Raw genomic sequence first — 19908 nt, 5'->3', positions numbered from 1 at the left:
CCAAGACAAATCTGCCAGCTCATTTCTTCTAACAAGGCAGAACACTGCCACAGGAAAGCAAACTGTATCTTATTCTGGCTCTCACCTTTTTAAGCCTTTTTCTCCTCAGTGGAGTTTCAGTGATGTAACACGGAAGAGCCATTGTTTCTGCACCTTTTCCTCAAAAGAAGCCTAATCCTTACTTATTTATTATGAGCCAGCACCTGGGGATGGGGAGGAGAGTAACTGCAACCTGCCAATCCTGCCTTGGTGGGTATGACAATTAGGAGGGGGAAGAAAGAAAAAGCAATGTTTTATACTATGGATACGTCTCAACTGGAATTGATAGGGACTGCCAAAGAAAGTGGATGTTGTTTGTAATGTATATTTTTGGACTATAAAAGTTTTTATGAAACTTAGAAGCCAGGAAAAGGCCCCATTTTGGCAGCAAACACACTATTTCCTCCACCCAATCCAGAAAGGGAGAAGAGCTCAGCAACCATGGGCAAGTCCTTGAGACTGAAAGAGACAGACAAACCTAATGAGAACGGATGGTTTTCCCCAGAAAGTCTTGTGGGTTGGGCAGGGAGAAGAAGTAGGTCATTTTTCTTTCCTAGAAACTGGGGAGGTAAGAAAAAAAAAGAGTTCAACTGGGATGCTAAACAGTCCTAAGCAGAGACTGCAGGTGCATTTATTTCACTAACAGGCAATTTCACGGTTTAAGGAATAGAAGTTACAGGATGTGCATTGGCTTTTGTTCCCAGGAAGGAGCCAGGTGGTACCAGGATGCTAACGTCCCACATAGATACTGCCAGTGCAAAGAGGTGGTAGAGACTTTTCCCACATGAACCTGTGCCCAGGTGCCCACACCATGTCCCCACACTTAACCAGGTCAGCCAAGGACAGACTTTGCCCCTCTCATCCACCCTGTGGTTGCAGCAAAGCAGAAGATGTGGCATTTATTGCTTCCAAAAGAGCCATTTGAAGGCAACCTGAAGCACAACTTAAAGCTCATTATAAAATATCTTTCTACATGCAGTCATACCATTGCCACAAGCACCAGCCAGGACCTTCTCAACTGTGGGACCTTTACGCAGAGCATCACAAGGTGTCATCCCAAAGTTTCAGAGCACATCCAGTGCATTCCAGCAAGAGAGACTGGCTGAGGCTCTTCCCCAGCACTCCTAAAGGGTTAAAAAAATAAAACGAAAGCTCACACTTCTACAGTACAATTCCACTGTTTGATACCAAAAGAATAAAATACACCCCACTTGCTTTCAGTCTTAACATGTGTTACTTAAGGAAAGAAGGCAACATTACTGAAATAAGTGACTAGTTTTTACACAAAGAAAAAAAAAACACCAAACATTCCAACCTGGATGTCTTTTCATCTACAGATACCAAAAAAATGTCTTGGATTTTTTTTTTTGGAGCATCCTCATTATTCACCTGGGGAAACTGAGGCAAAGAAAAAATGACAGTCAAGCATCAGGAAAGGTGCACAGAGTAGACCATGGTTTTCCTGGCATCTCAAGTCATGCTCCATATTGTTCAATGACTGACAGCACCTTTGCGTTTGTGTATCCTCAACAAAGCACTTGAAACCACAAGCATATTTGTATCTAAATATTCTCAGCATAAATCTTCCTGCCAGCATTAGGTCCAAAGCTAAGGTCCATTTTTGTGTTAGATTCTCTGAAGAAAAAAGATTAGGGCTGAAAGAGTTAAAGAGTTTATTGTGCTTTTACACATTTTAAGAGATCATCTTTCAACAATGGCAGTAAAATCAGCATGTAGTCTTAATTTTCTATGGTTGAACCTTGAACGTGAATCATTATATTACAATGTACTTATTGATTTCAACAGGAAGAGGATTAAGCCCAGAAAATCAGGTTAGGAACCTGAAACTGGACTGAGGAAAATGGAATTTTTCTGGTACTAAAAATCTCTTATGTTATGTAAAATACATTAGAATTTTAAATATGAGATTTGACCATTCGGAAAATATTCTTAACATCTTGAAATCCAGAGATGTGACAAGGTCAATGAACTGAAAATCTAATTAGTAACTAGTGCTTTGAATAAAATTGAATAAAAAACCTGCATTATATCACATTATACAGTGATATCTGGCTTGACCTACTTGTATAAACAGATGCATATATAAAATGAAAGGTGTTTTAATGAAACATTCAACAGGTACAAAGAGAAAATATCTGTGACTACTGAGCGGTGTTTGTTGGCCACCAGTACCACTTCTCCCTTGTGTGCCTATACATATACATACATTGTACTACACATAGTGCACACACACTTGCAGTATAATCAGAATATCAAGCGAAAGCTGTTCCAGTTACCCGTTGACTGGAAGCTGACCAGGCTGACCTAGCCCAGGGTGTGGGCACTTGCTCCTGCTCCCTCCCACCATCACTTGCTCTTTGTGGAGCAAGTAACAGGTTTCAGCTAATTTCTTCCTAACTTTGGAATTTTATGGTTTTGACAAGTAATTCAGACAGCAGTTTCCTGTAAGGGAGATATGCCTCTCTGAATTTACTGTGAGTGCTGTCGAAGATCTCAGCTGAAACAGTTATTTGCATGTCCTATATTTAAAAAATAATAAAAAAAAAAAAATCTGAGTCATTTCCCTGGGAATTTCTAACACTTACAAGGCTTTGGAACAGAAACTTGGCAAAGGCCAGCCAGAGGACAAAGATGGTCCCTTCAGCCTGTAAAAGTTCCCCTGGTTTGCCTAGATCTAGTTGCTCCCCTACAATCCAGTTCAGCCAAGCTCTACCATTGTGTAGCTACTACATGCCAGCTGGATGATGGAAAAAACAAAAGCATAGAGGACAAAGAAGGAGAGGGGCAGAAGCAGAGAAAGCTGGTGGAGGAAAGCTGTTGTGATTACTTGGGGGCTTTTTCATTATTGCCTGTACTGCAGAAGCTTTCAGACTACCCACAAAGGAGACTGGCACATTGGGGCACCACAGACAAAAAAAATTAATGATATTCCCTCCACCTTGTCTGTGTTTGCCTAGCCTCTGCTGACAGTGGGGGTCCAGCCGCCTGGAGATAAGGCGCATGGCTTCAGTGGATCTGCACACTGGCACAGCCTGGCTCCATTTCCCAGCCAGTCCCCAACCACCTCTCATTCAAATTATTCAGATGAGATTTTATTTGAATTGAACATCCTATAAACACTTTTTAAGACATTCTGGATGAGCATTTTTTTTCACAGAGAACAGCAGCATCTTATTTTAAAGAATATGTTGCAAACATCACCTACTTGGGACTTCAAATGACACGGTAACAACAGCAGGCTCAGTGAGCAATAAGCAGGTCACATACTTCAGTGAGAAGCGTTCAACTCACTGAAATTTCCAGCTTATTACAAATACCCAGGTCAGAATCAGTTGGGTCAGAAAAGAGGGAAATGAATACATTCAACTTTCACAGGAGATCAGGGATGCTGCTAACAAACAGGTGAAAAACATTCCTGTGGTGCTACTACTCATGTTTATTTGAAGAATCTTAGAACAAACAAAAGAGGTTAATATTTTTTTTTTTGTCTGTGCCAGGTGGACTGAACTAGAATATGGAAGTAATTGAAGTGACAAACATTTCATCAAGAAAAAGACAAACAGCTGAAAGGGTGGGAGAAACTTAGGGTAAAAAATAAGTACAATCTATGCAATCTATTTTGTTCAATTCCACATCAGCAGGTTTTATTAAAAAATATTACTATTAAAGTCAGGATATTTTCTTTGTTTCACTAAAGCCAAATATGAAGAGAAATGCATCTATAAGAAACGTATGGCCTAAAAAAAAAAATAATAATAAAAAAAGGGAATGGTGCAAGCCCAGAGAAAATGACACTACTGGATCGCTCCCTCCCTGTTACAAGGAAAAGGGGAGATTTCTTGCTAAGCTGCAAATCTTATCTTGTAAGTGACCAGATGGCACTAAGCTGGCGCAGATGACATGGAATTGTTTAGGCTGAATTGCAATCTAAGGTAACTCTGGGCAAATACTCCAATTCTGTTTTAAATAGTTCAGTTGTTATTGGAGTTAATGGTTTCATGATCACTTGGGAATAAGCCCTTTGCACTGAAGTCTAAGGTTAAAAAAATCCCCTTGTGGAAATAAACAGACCATTTCACCAGTCATTCCTGCCAAGCAATACTCTAAGTTTTTCCAGTGTTATAATTACAGCATAACCAACAAAAATGCATTTTTCATTGGATTTTGGCTTTCCAAGTGTAATGCGGCATGTTCCAATGCCCTAACACACCACATCTCCCTTGGGAGCCGACACTGGGCAGCACAGGAGGAACATCAGAGGAGCACACCAGGACCTGACACCTCCGTGTTAGCTCCAGTGTGGCCAAAACAGAGCAAGAAAATGGGTGAAGATCAGGAGTGTTGTGTCTGACCTGTGACAAAAGTCACCAAAATGAAGCTTGGTATAGACAGACGAATGTTCAGGCTCCACAAAGGTATGCCCTGGGTGCAACATGGCCATCCAGCCTTTGAGCTTTCCAGCATGCATTACCTACCAACAGCATGGCTTCCACTTAAGGTAAAAGAAAGCAATAATGGAGTTTGCCACCAATTATTCAGTCATGCATGAAGCAGAGCATCTGAAAAAAGTTGCTGTGTTCTGGAAACACACTGCCTTACTTGATATTGCTGTATAAGCAAACTATTTTGTTTTAAAAGCCATGGTAAATTTATGAATGAAACTGTGCAAGAGGGATTTCATAAGAGATCCATAGCAAGTGTTCAGTGGTCTGGACATTGCCTGCCACCAGGGTAGCATGAAATCATTTGATAATTAGGCCATGGCTACGCAGGATTAGCATACCATAAAACTATAGGGCTGCCTTATTTTTATTTATATAACAGATGGATCTTTAAAAAGGTTGTGCATTTTTAATGAATGCAACGTCACGCCAGTGTTGACAGAAGATTTAGAAGTGCTATGGTACAGCCAAACAAAGCCTAAGGAATCTACCTTCCCTCCTTCCTGCCCTCCTCCCCCTCACCCCCCCTCCCATTCCTTCTCTCCTGCCAGCCATGGAGCTGAGAAGCAAATGTGAAACAGTTCTATGAGTTTAATTCCAGAGATTAGTTTAAGTACAGTACTTACAGAGTACTAGGTCTAGGGACATAATTTCTTTTCATGTCCATCATAGGTAATTACAGGACTCCCACTACCAAAGCTACCTGAAGGTCCCATACTCCTTATTTAAGCCCACAACATATGGATGGGACAGTGGCAAGACTACCAACTCCTACTGAACATGCAATGAAGTTCTAAAACTGTATTTTGAAAGCAAAGCAGCATTTGGAGAGCTTTCCATTAAAAACAGGTTTGGAAAGTATTTCTCCCCTTCAAAAATAAAATAAAATCTGGTAATGAAAGAATCAGTTTGTGATTCCTTAAGTGACATGATGGAAATCACATCTTCTAACTGTAGCCTACAACTCTATTTCGGTGGGCAGCTCAAAGCTTCTCACCCAGGCTGCTATAGAGATTGAACTTTGTGGGTGCCTGCAGCCACACAGACAAGTCCCAAACCACATCCCCAAGAAAGCACAGACACAGCCAGATTTAATTCTGGCTATATCTGGCAGAAATAATTCAGAGCCAGAACTCTACATCAAGAATTCCAGAGGCATTCACTGGGGGAGAACAGCAGGAGTCTCCAGCCGCTTCCTTTCTGACTTGATCTGACCAGTTGCATCTTATCCTGGTGGCACCAGCTAAGCACATGGACAGCAGGGACTGGATACACATAGTAAACCCACATCAATATTACAGTAAGGGCTGCACTCAGGCCCATTGCTACCAGAAATACACATATGTTGCTTTACCTCCCTTATCAAGGGATTTTTTACCCCTCTCTCTCTGATGCTCAAACTCACAACAGACCCTTTAGACGCTGATTCTGACTTTCCCCTATATAACATGTTCATGGGAATTGGACTTGCCAGTCCCCTTTGAAAAGATGAACTTGAAAAGTTTGCCTCAAAATCTCACACCTCATCTTCTTCCTTCCCCTGTTGCAAAGAGAGGGAAAAGGGACAGGGTGCCATGATCTAAAAATACTGGTATTCCAACAAAATAAGGGAGTTGTTGGAAAATTGTTGGAAAACCACCTTTTTATTTAAATTAAATAAAGTGATAAATTGCGGATGAAGCTGCAAGCCTGGAGAGGCAGACAATATGACAGGGAGCCTGTGCCACATGCTGCTGCATAGATGGAGTGAAGCTGAAGAGCTCCTCTAGGCTGGCGAATGTCTCCCTGTGGTTATCATAGTTGCTTTGGAAGAGAATGGGAGAAGATATTCCCCATTAGAGAACACCAGAAATTCTATCTGAACCATCATGGCCATCACTTTCAAATATAAGGAGGACAGACCACAGTGACAGTATCCAGTTACACATCAGAAAAGGAGTGTGGAAATTAAGCTCTCAAAGCACACTACTGTCCATATGGCAAAGTGAGACAGCAGGTCTACTAAGCTTCTTGATCCCCCCCCCAGTTCAGTAAAATAAAAAAAATAAAAAGTCAACATGGAGCTCAATAGGGAACTTGGTCCAGAAGAGACTGGGAGGATTAAAAGCAAGTGATCAAGAGCAGGCATGCTCGTGACATAAAGCATTACTCCAGCTATTCTGCCTTTGATGTTTCATGCTTAAGATCAGACTTCTGCATTATTAATCAAAAAGAAATCTTAATAAAGTGCTTAGGCTCTGCTATAGTTTTTTTTCTCCCCTCTTTCCAGTTTTCTACTATACAAAACACGTTTTTGACAAATCTCACATATTCAGTTTGTGAACTAACATCAGTCTTTAAAAAAACAAACACCAAAACTGATGTTCCTTTCAAGCATGTAACTGAGGTCTGAAACTGCTCCTTGGCAACTGTATCAATGAAATGATCAGTAAAGGCCTGGGTATAGAAAAGCCCTCCTGCTACCTAGAACTCAATTCCAGATACTCTGAAGAGCTAGAACACAAAGACACTTTGTAAACAGGTTTCATAACTTTATGAAAAATCACATTAGCTTAAACATATTGGAAAACACAAGTTGAGAATGCAAGATTGCAAATAATTTCTCAAGATTCAAGACAACACCTACACAACAAAAGGTCTCTAAAATAGAAGTTCTTTAAACTTCACTCAGCTCAGAGATCTCTGAGATCAGAGATCAGCTAGTATAACACCTTGTGATGGTGATAAATGCATCACATCTTCACAAACACAGCTGGACAGGTAATGGATACAGCTAGCTGTACCTTCCCATCTTGAAGATTTGGCATCAATGACATCTTTCATGGATGTCGTCTTTCTTCAGCAATATAGACACAGGTACAGTTTAGGTACAGCTGTCATAATAAATGAGCATAGTTAAAGACATACAGGAAAAACTACAGAAAGCACATTACATTATATTCAGATTTATGCAATTCAAGTATTTTCATTCCTCACCACCCATCAGGAGGGCAGATAAGATACACCATATATACTATGAGACTGACTTATGAGCCTACCATGTCACCTCGGACCATTAAGGGTGAATTTCATTCCATCTAATTTTAATGACCTAAAAATAAGGTGCCTAACTACATCTTGCCATCCAAGTTCTCTCTACAGCAAAAAGGAAAGTTGGTACATCTCAAGGATGATTCACTAAATCCATCTTAGACCCTTATTTTAGGATGGGATGAGTCATTCCCTGGAAGCACCTCTATTTGGTGATGGATGGAACCTAGACAACTGAGTTAATTCAGATATCTATTTTTTAAACAGCTGAAGTCAGCTGACATGATCAAAGCCTCAGTCAAAAGTCTGCACAGAAAGCAGACCTGAGGGGATGACAGTCTGTCAGGTACAATTTCTAAAGAGGTTAGATGTCTTCATAACACTGAGAGGGGATTTTTCCCCAAAATCACCATCTGCATAGCAGCTGTTACCTCATTTTAATTATTCATGGATAGCCACTTGCACTGGGGAGAGAGATGATGATGTGGGCAGAGATAAAAGATGATTTTTTTTGAATGTTATTTGTCTGACTTCATTGCAAGGCCATCTGAGGAGAATCAAGTTATTTAACTTGTGACTAACAGTTCACATTAAACTGCAGACCAACAGATGCCAATATTCTACGTTAATCAATTTACCAGGCAGCAGTATCACTAATTACAGAAAGCATTACTCAAGAGGCTGTTACTCTAAGACCAGATCATGTACTAATAACCCAGACAATGAGAGTTTAGATAGCACAATTGATATCATTATATTTCTTTTTAAAAGGCCTTTCTTAATGGCCAATATTCATCATACTCAAAGTTCCAGCTGCCAAATCATTTATATTGTCCTGTGATTCATGGCTGAGTAAGCTTGCTCGAGGTAATGCAAGTAAAGTATTTTTTTAAAGGAGGTACCAATGAGCAATCAGCACCAGAACAAACAAGCAATGTTTTCATATGCAAATCACTGATTAAATGTTAAACAGAAAGTTCTTTATTATTATGCTAGAGATCAAGAAGAAAACAAAACCAAAAAATACTGCTGCCAACTTTTATACCCCGCCCCTTCCAGAAAAAGAGTCCACTGCCTACCTTTCTGTTTGTTTCCCTTGTTCAGGACAAACAACTTTCCAGCACACCTCGTTGTATCTGTCAGAAGCCAAAAAAATGTTAAGCAATCATTTGTTTAGAGCAATCACTTGAGCTTCATTTCTGAGTTAAAGCTAAATTAAGCTGATTCTAGAAATCCATTTCTGCAGATAGCCTTAAAAATCAAAGCTCTACAAGAAAACCAGAGGACACTAGGGGCTGGCAACTGTCTTCCCATAGCAGCTACCACAGCTCCAGACCTACGGAAGCAAGTAAGCCTGCTCTCCGACCAAGACTGACCTCTCCTAGAAGATTTAAGAACCTAAGAAGCTACACCAACATAAGAAGCTACACCAACAAGCTCGTAAAATTCAGTACAGTTTTAAAAGCAGACTTCACAACACCAACAGCATTTTCATTTACTTACTGCTTTCACCTCTTGAAGTTAGCTTTTACAGCATGTTACCTTCTCAAATCTTTCTCCCAGTCCCAACAGGATGGACCAACCCTGAGGAAAGCCCTTAAAACCCCCACCAGAGCCTTCTAAGGCCACACTCCTCCTCTCCCCAGCTTTACATCCCCCTGGCCCCATATCAACAGTCCACTTGTTCGCTTCCAAAAATAGGGTTAGCTCAAGAAAGTAACCCCCACACAGCACCCTCTATTCTTCTCTTGATCACAACACAGCACCCACCACCTCCACCCTTTTTGTGGCGTCAGAAACAGGCTTCACCTAGTGTAGATCAGCATTTTGGGAAGAGGCAGGCCCTTCCAGGCCACAGCCATCAGTGCCTACCTCTCTGAAAGGTGGCAAGACTATTGTAGCAGCACAAAGATGTAATCCCGCTTTATCCTGCTATTTGTGAAGGAGCAAACTCCTTCTCACAGCAGTGTGCTCTGCTTGAGCCTTTGTCCTCATTGCTATCCCAGTAGCCACCCAGCTGAGGTGGCTCACCAAACTACCTAGTATCTGCTGGATAGACACCTGGTGGATTAGTTTGTTTTTTTTTTTTCTTTTTGAAGTCCAGTGCCCCTCCCTACAGAATCACTTGGTACCAATGCACAGTGCTGCTCCCTCACAGAGGCAAGGCAAGGCTACAGTCAAGGTGGAAAGCCCTGTGGGTGGAAACCCCAGTGGCAGGCTCGGCTAGCCTGGAAAGCACAGGCACCGCTTTCCTGGAGCAGTCCAAAAACTCAGAAGGTGCAGGCACACCTCCTGGTGAAACCTTCCTCAAGTCCACTGCCAGCAGGGCTGTGCAGGGCTGGCCACAGCAGAGGCAGCCCAAGCCTTTTAAAGCCAAGCTTGCTTTTTCCTTATTATTTTCTTCTATTTTTTTCTTTTAGATCCCTAAGGAGACACCGTTCTTCTACAAAATATTACAGGGCGTTTTTGCTGAATTCACTGGAGGACCCAGTTATGGTTTCATCTCTGAATAGCATGCAGCACCCTGCTGTAACACAAACAACTCTAACGATGCAGTATGTTGCCGTAGCAATACTTTTAGAAAGTGATTTTCCTTCCACCGACTTTTTTATGTGCCAAATGCAGGATTAACTTTCATCACTGTGAGAACTTATGTAGAGGCTTCGGTATTTTATTACAGTCAAGTGCTTCCTTGCCTTTAAGAATAATACAGCCAAGACTAATAGCATGATGGTAGAATGTATTTATCCTAAAGAGCAAAATTTCAGTGCTATATATCTTTTATATTTCACCTACATAACCAAACAGAAGGCAATTGACTTGTAAGAAGGAAAACTAAAGTTGTTCTAGGACTCAGATTTTGGCGCAATCCAAGTGCCTCCTGCAGGGAAGGTCAGATGAAATCCACAGCAAGTTACGGTCTCCTTGGCTTCTGAAGATGTGGAAGTGCAAATAAGGCCAAATCCTTCTCCAGCTGAGTTGCTTTGTGCAAACAGAGAGTAAGGTAAATACACGAGAAGGGCTTGGATTGCTTTGAACTAACCACAGACAGACAGGCTAAGCATCTGTGAAGGAATTCAACACCAATCACGGGATAAAAGTGGCTTCCTCTGTCATAGGCAGTCTGGATCTTTCCTCCTGTTTCTCTCGGCATAAGCCTAATGTTTACAAAACCAGAAGCAGGGACTTAACACAATGTTTATTATTTTACTCCTGAAGTAGAAGCATATCAGTGTTTGATTATAGTTACTGGATATGCCACACTCTTCTTCCTGTTCTCACTGCATGATAGAAATCGGTATTAACTTGCTCTTAAAACCACGAGTTGAAAGCCTGGAACTTAAATGGCTTTTGAAGTAACTGCCTTGTGCTGGTGGAAGCAACAAGCATTTTCACATTAGCATGAGTGGGAAGAGCAGGGAACATGGCCTCAGCTGAGAGTAGCATAGCTGTGCTAATTCCTGTCTTGTTCAGTCCCTTAATATGGTGGTTGGCACTTTGCACTGAAAACCATCTTGCCTGAAAGCAAAAGAAACAGCTTTCTATTAATTCCTCCCCTCTTGGATGACATCTGCCAGCTGGTATAAAGGGCAGCTGAAGTTCACCTTTGCAAATACAAAAGCTTGCATTTTAGGCACTTGAAAACTTAGCTCGGCTCAATGTCTTGTAAATAGCGCTTTTTTTTTTTTTTCCTGCTCCTCAGTTTGTAGTTTTCTGAAGCATATGCACTGCTGAAAAACAAATTAGTACACATCATGCATGGAATCACATGACAGTAAGCTGCTTCAACAATGACAGCAAAATTAATTGTAACAAAATAAGACCCCCTGGTGTTTATTAGATATTGTAAGAATGTAATGTACAGTATACAAAATTAGTATCAAAACTGTTCATGGCTGATTTTAACAACACATTTTTCTTTGGATTAAATGCAAAGTTGCACACAAGCAACTTTCAAACAAGTTATGCCAAGAACTATTTTTACATTTTAGGGCCTTAAGCATATATCACTGCTATCTTTAGTTTTGATCTACAAAATTAAAGCGACTGAATTTTCGCTGCATCTTGGCATTAGTGAGGAAAGAAAAGGACAGCAACATTAGTTTAGAGGAGAAAAAGTATTAGTTCATTACAACAAAACGTTAATTAAGTTCATAAACAAAATTGCTTTTGAAATTCCAAACCTTACAATTGTACATTGTCAATATCAAACGCTTGACATAAGAAGTTACATTCTCTTATATGGATGACAAAGATTTTCAACTTACGTTTTTCTTTAGACAGATTCATAATCCTGGTTTTGTTTATTCCTAATGAATTTTCACATCTTTAGTATCAGTGTAAAACAAGGTTCATTCTGCTAAAGAAACAATTTAAATATGGTGCATTTCGTAAGATGACTGTGTTCATTTAAAGTATTATCTATATAAAGGAGCGTAACGTGGTTTTCGTTTGTTAGATCACTGTATTGTCAGTTCATTACATACTGTTTAGCAGAAAGAAGTTACTACTACTGACTATCCTAAAGCAGTCTATCTGTCCCACACATTGCATGTTGGCCATAATGATTTTCAATACAATATAAAATACACTACAAAAGCTGAAATTATTACCAGGGAATATTACATACAGTCATTAGTATTGACAATGTTTCCCTGATTAAAAAAAAAAAATGTGTAACAATTTCCCATTCATGTTCAGCTTTGCTATAGGAAGATGATTTAAACTGAAAATTCTCATATTGTCCAAACATTTTTTCTTAATAGACACCAAATGTATTTCCACAATTACAATACATTCAAAATAATAGACTGCATTGATACACCTGTGTATCAATGATTTAAAGGAGGAATGGGTGCCTGACAAAGACGGAGAACAATGAGATGGTGTGCTTTCTCTTGTGGTGTGTCAATCATAAATCACGTTTTAAGCTGGCACACATCACAAAAAGTTTTAAAACAATCCCTGTGAAATAAACAGGAAGACAAACCACAATAAAAACAATGCAAAGCCATTCTTTAGAAATTTAGAAGAGTCCAAAAATATTTTTGTTCCTTTATCTTTTAACGTTAAGCTATTAAAATTCAGTGGGTTGGATGTTTTATTTTTAATAGATAAAGTATTCAAATTATCTTATGCTGGGAACAGCTGGGCTTGCTGTTTTCTTTCCTTGTATTTATTTATTCTTAAGACCACTGGCAAGAACAGTCTGTAGGCTCTTGGATTGTATAGCTGACCCAGGTTGAATTACTGGTGCAATACAATTGCACAGTTCGTCTCTGTAGTCCGAGCTCCCTGCAGCATTTGCAGAATCTTGCGTATGTGTTGATGTTGTAGTTATAAATGCTTGCAGATGGGCACTTTCCATCACAAGAAACAATGTTCACCTGGTAACAAATATGAAGAATAACCGGCAAATTTAAGCAATTATGAAAGAAAGTTAGGAGAGTCTAAAGAAATTAGACACCCAAATCCAACTGCAAAGCAATTAAAAATGTGGGGATATTTATTCTAGCCCCTTACAAAATTCCACTATGTTTGAATAATAAACACTAAAATATGTTGCCTAGATGAGCTTCAGTTGTTATCTTACTGAGCTTAATGATGACTTTCCATTTTCTCTTCAATAACACAGCAGGTTTTCAGTATTAATAGACACACAGAAACAATTTTGGGTTTGAATTTTCAAGTATTCATAGCAACCTTGACTTGAACATAACACTGAATGTTCCAACAATAACTCTCTAGTATTAATTTCAGAGGTATACCAATGCAGTGCTACTATACTGGCAACAATAATATATTATTGGAAGAAAATAAAGAAAAAATCCTTTGGAAAGCCAAGGATTGTTATTAATAATTATACACAAAAACTAATACAGACTGTAACAGAAACAGGCACAGAAACTGATAATTTTTTCAAGTCAGGTTTTGCATTGTTTGATGCATTTCTTATTGCTGAGACTAAATTTTCTGGCTGCACAACAGTTCACCCTACAAAACGTACTCAGTGTCATTTCGCAGGTTACAGCTGTTTCCCTATACTCTTCTATTACAGCTTTTTCAGGTGCTCTTAGACATCTCACACCAGACATCTGCACTGTTCTTGCTGCTCACACTGTCTTACTGCCCAGCAGGACATTGCTGGTGTCTTCCTAACGTAAATCATTCAGCAGACATACAGATAGTGTCTCATTCTTCTTGCACATTTCAACATTATCCTGCTGCTGTCTAAAGACAAATTTCTGGACCCACGATTATTTTCATGTTGGCATTTAAATACTGTCCCTACACAGACGGAAGATTAAACACATCTACTGTAGTTTTAGCTGCAGTATACCGTTGGCAAGTGTCTGTCATATCAAAGTTAATTTGGATATAATAATTGCACTGTAGGGTGAACTAAGAGCTTAGATTTGCACGAAATTAACATGAGCCTAAATGCATTCAAAAGCAGGAGTCATATCCTCATCTATCTTATTATTTGAAAAGATGATCGCTGAGAATATAGGGAAACATTTAAACAGTTCTATGAAGCACAGAGACTTCCATCTCCGGGAGAAAAAGAGAGATGCAGACAATACCACTGTGGAATTTTTGTTCTCTTTCTTCCTTTTTCTTTTTCTTATTTTTTTCTGTCTATTAAAATAAATCGTGATAATTGTTTACTTACTGGTTTGTTACTCCTGCAGTCATTCTTGCGAATAGTCATCCGAACAGTCACCTTTTTACAGAATTTTCCATCTTCCTTGCCTGCAAAATGGGCATTGATTGAAAAATATCAGTTCAAAACTCTAAACATTTCAGAGGCAAGAACATTCCTGAATGTTTTATGGGGTCAAGAGGCAAAGAAGAATACACCCAATACCATCAATAAATACACAAATCGTCTTTGACAAAGTGACATTTGCTATACGATCCATTTAAGTGAAAACATTCTTTTAAAACATTCTATTTCATGCATTAAAGTATCTGTCTCCTTGTATCTCCAATAACAATTCTAAAAGGTTCATTCTTCATTCAGAAGCTTTTTAAGAGTAAGCCCCCTCCCTCTACCTTTCATAAAATTTTGTAAAACTGATCAACCACTTTGGTGAGACAGCTTGTTAAAAATGTGTAAAATGTATTTTCTGTTAAATAACTGTAACAAACATTAATAGTAATAACTGAATTCCAGTTGTATAAGTACTTTTTAAAATGAACACAACACCAGGATCTGTAGGAAACTAGGCCCGGGGGGGGACAACGACTTTGTATTTCTGTACAGCTTTATTCAATAAGAAAAAGAACACAAGTAAACAATATAAAATGTTTTATTTACATTTTCATTACCATTATGCCCACATTTTTTTCTCGGAAAAGTATGTACAAAGTATGTGGATGAAATAAAAGCGATAAAAAATAATTCATGAAATAAAGTAAAAGCAGTTAAACTTGATTTAAGGAGAAAATCCTGGGCATTTTGATGAAAAGCAACATAGGTCAGTCCAAAGTTCAGTTGTTAGAGGTCAGAAAGCACAGTTTCTTCTTAAGATGATCCTCTGTATGCTGAAGAAAACACACCACATTGAAGATCTGTAAGAAAACCAAACCATTCGTTTCATTATAACTGCTTCCACAGTTTCACGGATTTTACACACTATGATGCAGTCCCACATGACTCTCCACTTACAGAACTGCATTTTCTTTCAGCCAAGAAATCCAAAGATGTCTACAAAAGGTGAATAATGTTAGCTCCCAAAAAGGACAATGAAAGACTTACTGGTTTGACCAGTATCTAACACTGAACTGTGACAGAGGTTTATTACATCTTAATGCTCAATATCCAGTTCCCTGTTTTAATTGCTGTCAAACTTGTCAAACTTCCCTAAAAGAAGCTTTTTTTTTTTTTTTTTTTTTTTTTTTTTAAAACAGCATATAAGAGAGTCTGCTACTGACTGACTCTGGCATAGCAGAAGTTTCTAGAATATGAAAGAAAGGACAGCAATGAATCTGCTTGGAAGCAAATAAAAATCTACAGTCAGAAATGGCTGACTATTGCTTAACTATTATTGAATTATGTTTGCTCAGGGAAAAAATTGAGAAAAGAAGAAAAAATTGCTTTTGAAAATAAAAATACTCACCATTCTTTCGTGTTTCTCACAGTCTTCTTCATGTTCTTTCTTCTTTTACACAACGTGTAGGATGGGGAATTCAGTGCAACTGTGGCTATGACGTCATCTGGGCTACAGTGAAAGTACATCGCATCTCATAAAGAAATAAATATATGAAGTATTTCCATGTATGTACTTTAATGTCCAGTGGCTTTTAATGAGCTCTACAACATGGTGTGCTTTGCCCTGAACAGCCTTACAAAGCATGCGAGCATCTTATATTGGCCACGTTATAATGAGATTCTTTTTCACGTTCTGCATGGTCAAAAATCCTTGTGTTTTTTGTGTCGACTCACAACACCCCTGTCACTTGAAGTGATGTCAGTATGAAGGAGCAATCTAGACTTCATAGTAGTATTCCTAGAGTCAGGAGTGAAATTTAATGACGGATGCATCACTCAGCAATGTACAACATTACAGTCAACATTATTTCTCTTATAGAAACATGGAGAGGTGTTTTCACAAAATAAATGCCAAAACAACTGCATTCATACCATGTTACAACTGCAAAAGTTATCATGCTTGATTAAAAAGAACAAAGAAAATCTCAAATTTTCATGGAGTAAACACAGGCTTGCTATTTTCAGTATACTGTCCTAACTATAGCAGGGAAGGGAAAGAGCCACTTCTACTGAATATGCCACTGGAAGCAAAACTATATGATACAGCATTTGCAAAAACACTATTTATTAAATAAGCTGCAACAAGCAAAGCTATTAGTCTCTATGTTCTACAGCATTGTAAACATCATGGAATTAGCTTACATTTTTTAAACACAGCAATTTTACACATGCAGCAAGCTAAAGACTACGCAGGTGCTTACTACCAACAGTATATTGTTGGCTAACAACAATGCACTGCCCATGCAGTGCAAAATGAAAAACAAAACCAAACCACAAAGTGAGTCATTCTGAACCATGAGCAAGTTGTACTACACTGCAGCTTTTGGCAGAACTGGACAACATAAAGCCTGATGCTCCTATCAGGGAGTACATTGTTGAAAATCAACAATGGTGCTGTTTGGGTTGATCCTACTTATTTACAGAAAATGTACCTGTGTTACAGTTAGCATAGGCTGTAGGAGTGACTGGGCTAACAAGGAATGGGAGGAACATTGACACTGAAGAACCTGGTAAGAATATTACATATTGAACAGTGTGTTACAGAGTATTCCCTATCACTATGAAACATTTTGGAGCTATTGGATTTCAACATACTTGAGAAATGAATTCAACCTAAAAAAGTCTATATTACTTGCATTGCATAATGTCAAAATCAGGAAGAATTCAAACATACTGCTTAGGATGCTGCATTAGATTGTGGGCCAATTATTTTAGTCATTCTTTAATTGGTTCAATCACAGATGTCTTCAGAAAATTATTTCTAACATTGGTATAACTAAGACAATCTGGTACCCTAAATTCAAGTTGATCTTTTGGTCTGAAAGAAAGAAATAGTATAATTTTTTTCTCTGAGCAGTGCAGGTAAAAACTCTCTGGATTTTCAAGGAACTCCTGGGGCTTACACAGAGGACTTCATTTTAAAAAATAAAGCAAAAAATCACAACTGTTTCCGATGATAAAGTAAAAAAGAAAAGTTCAAAAGAAAATGACATGCTGATGACTGTTCTCATAAAATGTCTCACACAAATTACAATTGACCGATAGCTCTCATGCCAGATTTGTTCTGAGTCAGGCTGAACTACATGATTCACTGACCATGCTATCTATAAAGAGCTGTGAAATCAGCAACATGAATGTACTTGTAAATGCAAATTGCAGAAGTCACTGGGTATTTTTAAGTGTTTAATTGTATTCTGTGGTGCATGTCCTACGTTAATAATTTTATTTTGTCTTGAATAATTAAGAGTGTGATTATGATCTTTCTCTAAATATAGAAGCAGTATCTTCTGCCTTGCTGAAGAGGTTCTTAATAGATTTTAAACCATCTTAATAAAAATTTCTTCAGAAACTGGCTTATATGGCTGCTAAGGCATTGAACAATAATGTCAGATAATCTCAAAAAACAATCTCAAAGAGCCAATGCAGAATCGGCTACAGAGCTAGCAACAAGTGTTTATAACACAGGTCCATTAAAGTGAAAAAATCATGAAGATATTACCATTCCCTCACAGTGACAGGGAGCAGAAAAAAACAACAACAACAACAAAAAAACAGATCTTCCACAGTTTCAAGAACCTTTGTACTAAAATGTGTAGTAAGTAATGCGTAAAAAAATAAAAGTTACATTCTGGCTGGCAATTTATATCGCACTGCAGTAACTCTACAAATGGTACCATTTCTGATAGTCACGATTGTTCAAGTGCCATCCCACCCATCAGGAAATACCTGCACCTTTCTCCTGCTCTCTTCCCTACATATATCTCCTACTACCAATAGCTTTTAGCTCACTGCTGCACCCACTTATGCAAAGAGAGTGACATTTTTGCACCTTTTTGTCTTAGATAATATGATACTGCCCAGTAAATTCTCCTTTTCAATTGCTTGTAAAATTCTCAACTTCAGGTATTTGAGCATAAATTTTTCAGGTTAGGTGTCTGCCTTAGGCTAAGTTCTTCACTGAATCAGCCAAAATGTTTCAGCTAAGTACCAGGATCTTAAGAAAAAAAACGTACTTAGCTCATGATGTATATTAAGAATTAGCGTATGTAGAACATATTCTGTAGAGAATTATTTTATTTTTTCCCTGAGCACCTTTACTAGCTCTCACAGATGTCAAAACACATCTTGGTAATCAAGTAAAAGTGGATTTTTTCTTTATAAGTTATTTTAAAAGAAGTTTCCTGAAAGCTTTTTAACTATGTTTATAAAGAGAACCCAAGATAATATTACAATTAATTATTTATGGCATTCACTTACAAACTGCATAGATCAATCTCCATTTTTATCAAATACAAAGATATGAATGTAACTGAAGCATGTTTTAAGGCACCTTCCAAAACACAGTAGCTTTTACTATATTAAATGCAGTAATTAATATTTTGAGGAGACTTACGTGAGAACTACACCATTCTTAAGGTAGCAATGTTAGTGACTTTGACAGCCACAATCTGTATCAGTGTAGTAAAACCGTCAATGCTAAAACACTTTTTTTTCTGGTTTAACTCCATTAGCTTCACTAGTATTCACATAAGTGAGACTGAAAAGAACATGTCCTTTGAGATCAGTGAGGTCAGAATCAAGCTTCCATGCAGTAAAGCATTAAACTTATTCCTAAGGTAAAAACCAATCAGACAGACCTGTTTTGATGAGTGGAAACTTGTGAATTTCATTTAATCACTTACATGTTTTGCAGCATCCTTCCAGGAATGGTACAACATAGCCTCCAACCTGACCAAGATACAAATAAAAAAAGAGGAAAAAACACTTTTTTTTTTTTTTTTCAAATATTCATTCCTACATATCTGCACTATTAGAAAAATCTTCCAGATAAAGCTCTGCAATTTACAGTTACATCTTTATAACTTTATTCAGGCAAATGCAACACACCAGAGCATTGATGAAGGTTTACACGTAAATGAACTAACTTGCCAGTTTTAAATACAAATCAGTTATTAAGTAGCTGTCACTTAATACCACTATACGTCACTAGCTAACAAAATGCCAAATTTGGAAAGGGAATTACTTAGTTAAGTTTGACACCATGGTGCTTAGAGCAAAACCTTGACTTCTTGCAGAGGCTATATCAGCAATCACAAAAAAACTGATTCTGAATTCTAAACAGAAGTCTCATCTAAATGAGAGGCCATTCTCTTCTCATTGTGGAGTGTCATGGCTGTCTTCTGTGCTGTAGCATTAAGCACTTGACAGAGTACTGCAGGAAGAATAGCAGTAGTCTTTGTAAAACTCTCTTGGGATTACATTGAAGAAGAGTCCAATTTTTGATGTCCAACTCAGTATCTCAAGCCATGATGATCACTTTGCTTTAACTCTTCACCATGTCTTTCCTATGCAGAACAAAGAATAATTGTCTATTGTGCCTCAAAGGACAGCTATTCAATTTATTATCATTATTATTTTTTTTTGATACGTATCTACCATATTGCAACAAAGAAGGAACAAACTTTTTACTGAGCTACTGGGTCCCAGCAGTACACATTACTGGATTCTGGGACAGGAACAAATGTGAGAAACTTTATGAGAAGACAGCAGAAACTTTTCTTTTTTAATTTCCCTAGAACAGAAAAAAAAGCATTTAAGCCA

The 19908-nt window shown here is 38.2% G+C and overlaps 1 protein-coding gene across 10 annotated transcripts in view; it reads right to left on the bottom strand.

The window, feature by feature from the left end:
- Nucleotides 1–6578: 6578 nt before the first annotated feature.
- Nucleotides 6579–19908, bottom strand: part of OTOG (otogelin) — a 113209-nt gene continuing 99879 nt past the window's right edge. For 4 of the 10 annotated variants that reach the window (XM_080595743.1, XM_080595750.1, XM_080595749.1 and 1 more), the window contains 3 exons: nucleotides 18990–19035; nucleotides 14206–14285; nucleotides 9682–12919 (listed from right to left, as the gene is read on the bottom strand). In XM_080595743.1, the coding sequence (XP_080451869.1) occupies nucleotides 12719–12919; nucleotides 14206–14285; nucleotides 18990–19035 (327 nt within the window). In that variant the 3' untranslated portion in view covers nucleotides 9682–12718. Of the gene's footprint in view, nucleotides 12920–14205; nucleotides 14286–18989; nucleotides 19036–19908 lie in introns of all 10 variants that reach the window. The other 6 variants (XM_080595746.1, XM_080595751.1, XM_080595744.1 and 3 more) reach the window with 5 other exon arrangements.

This window comes from Anser brachyrhynchus (assembly GCF_964034855.1).
Source record: "Anser brachyrhynchus genome assembly, chromosome: 5".
NCBI lineage: Eukaryota > Metazoa > Chordata > Aves > Anseriformes > Anatidae > Anser > Anser brachyrhynchus.
This window is presented reverse-complemented; position numbering and strand designations above follow the sequence as displayed.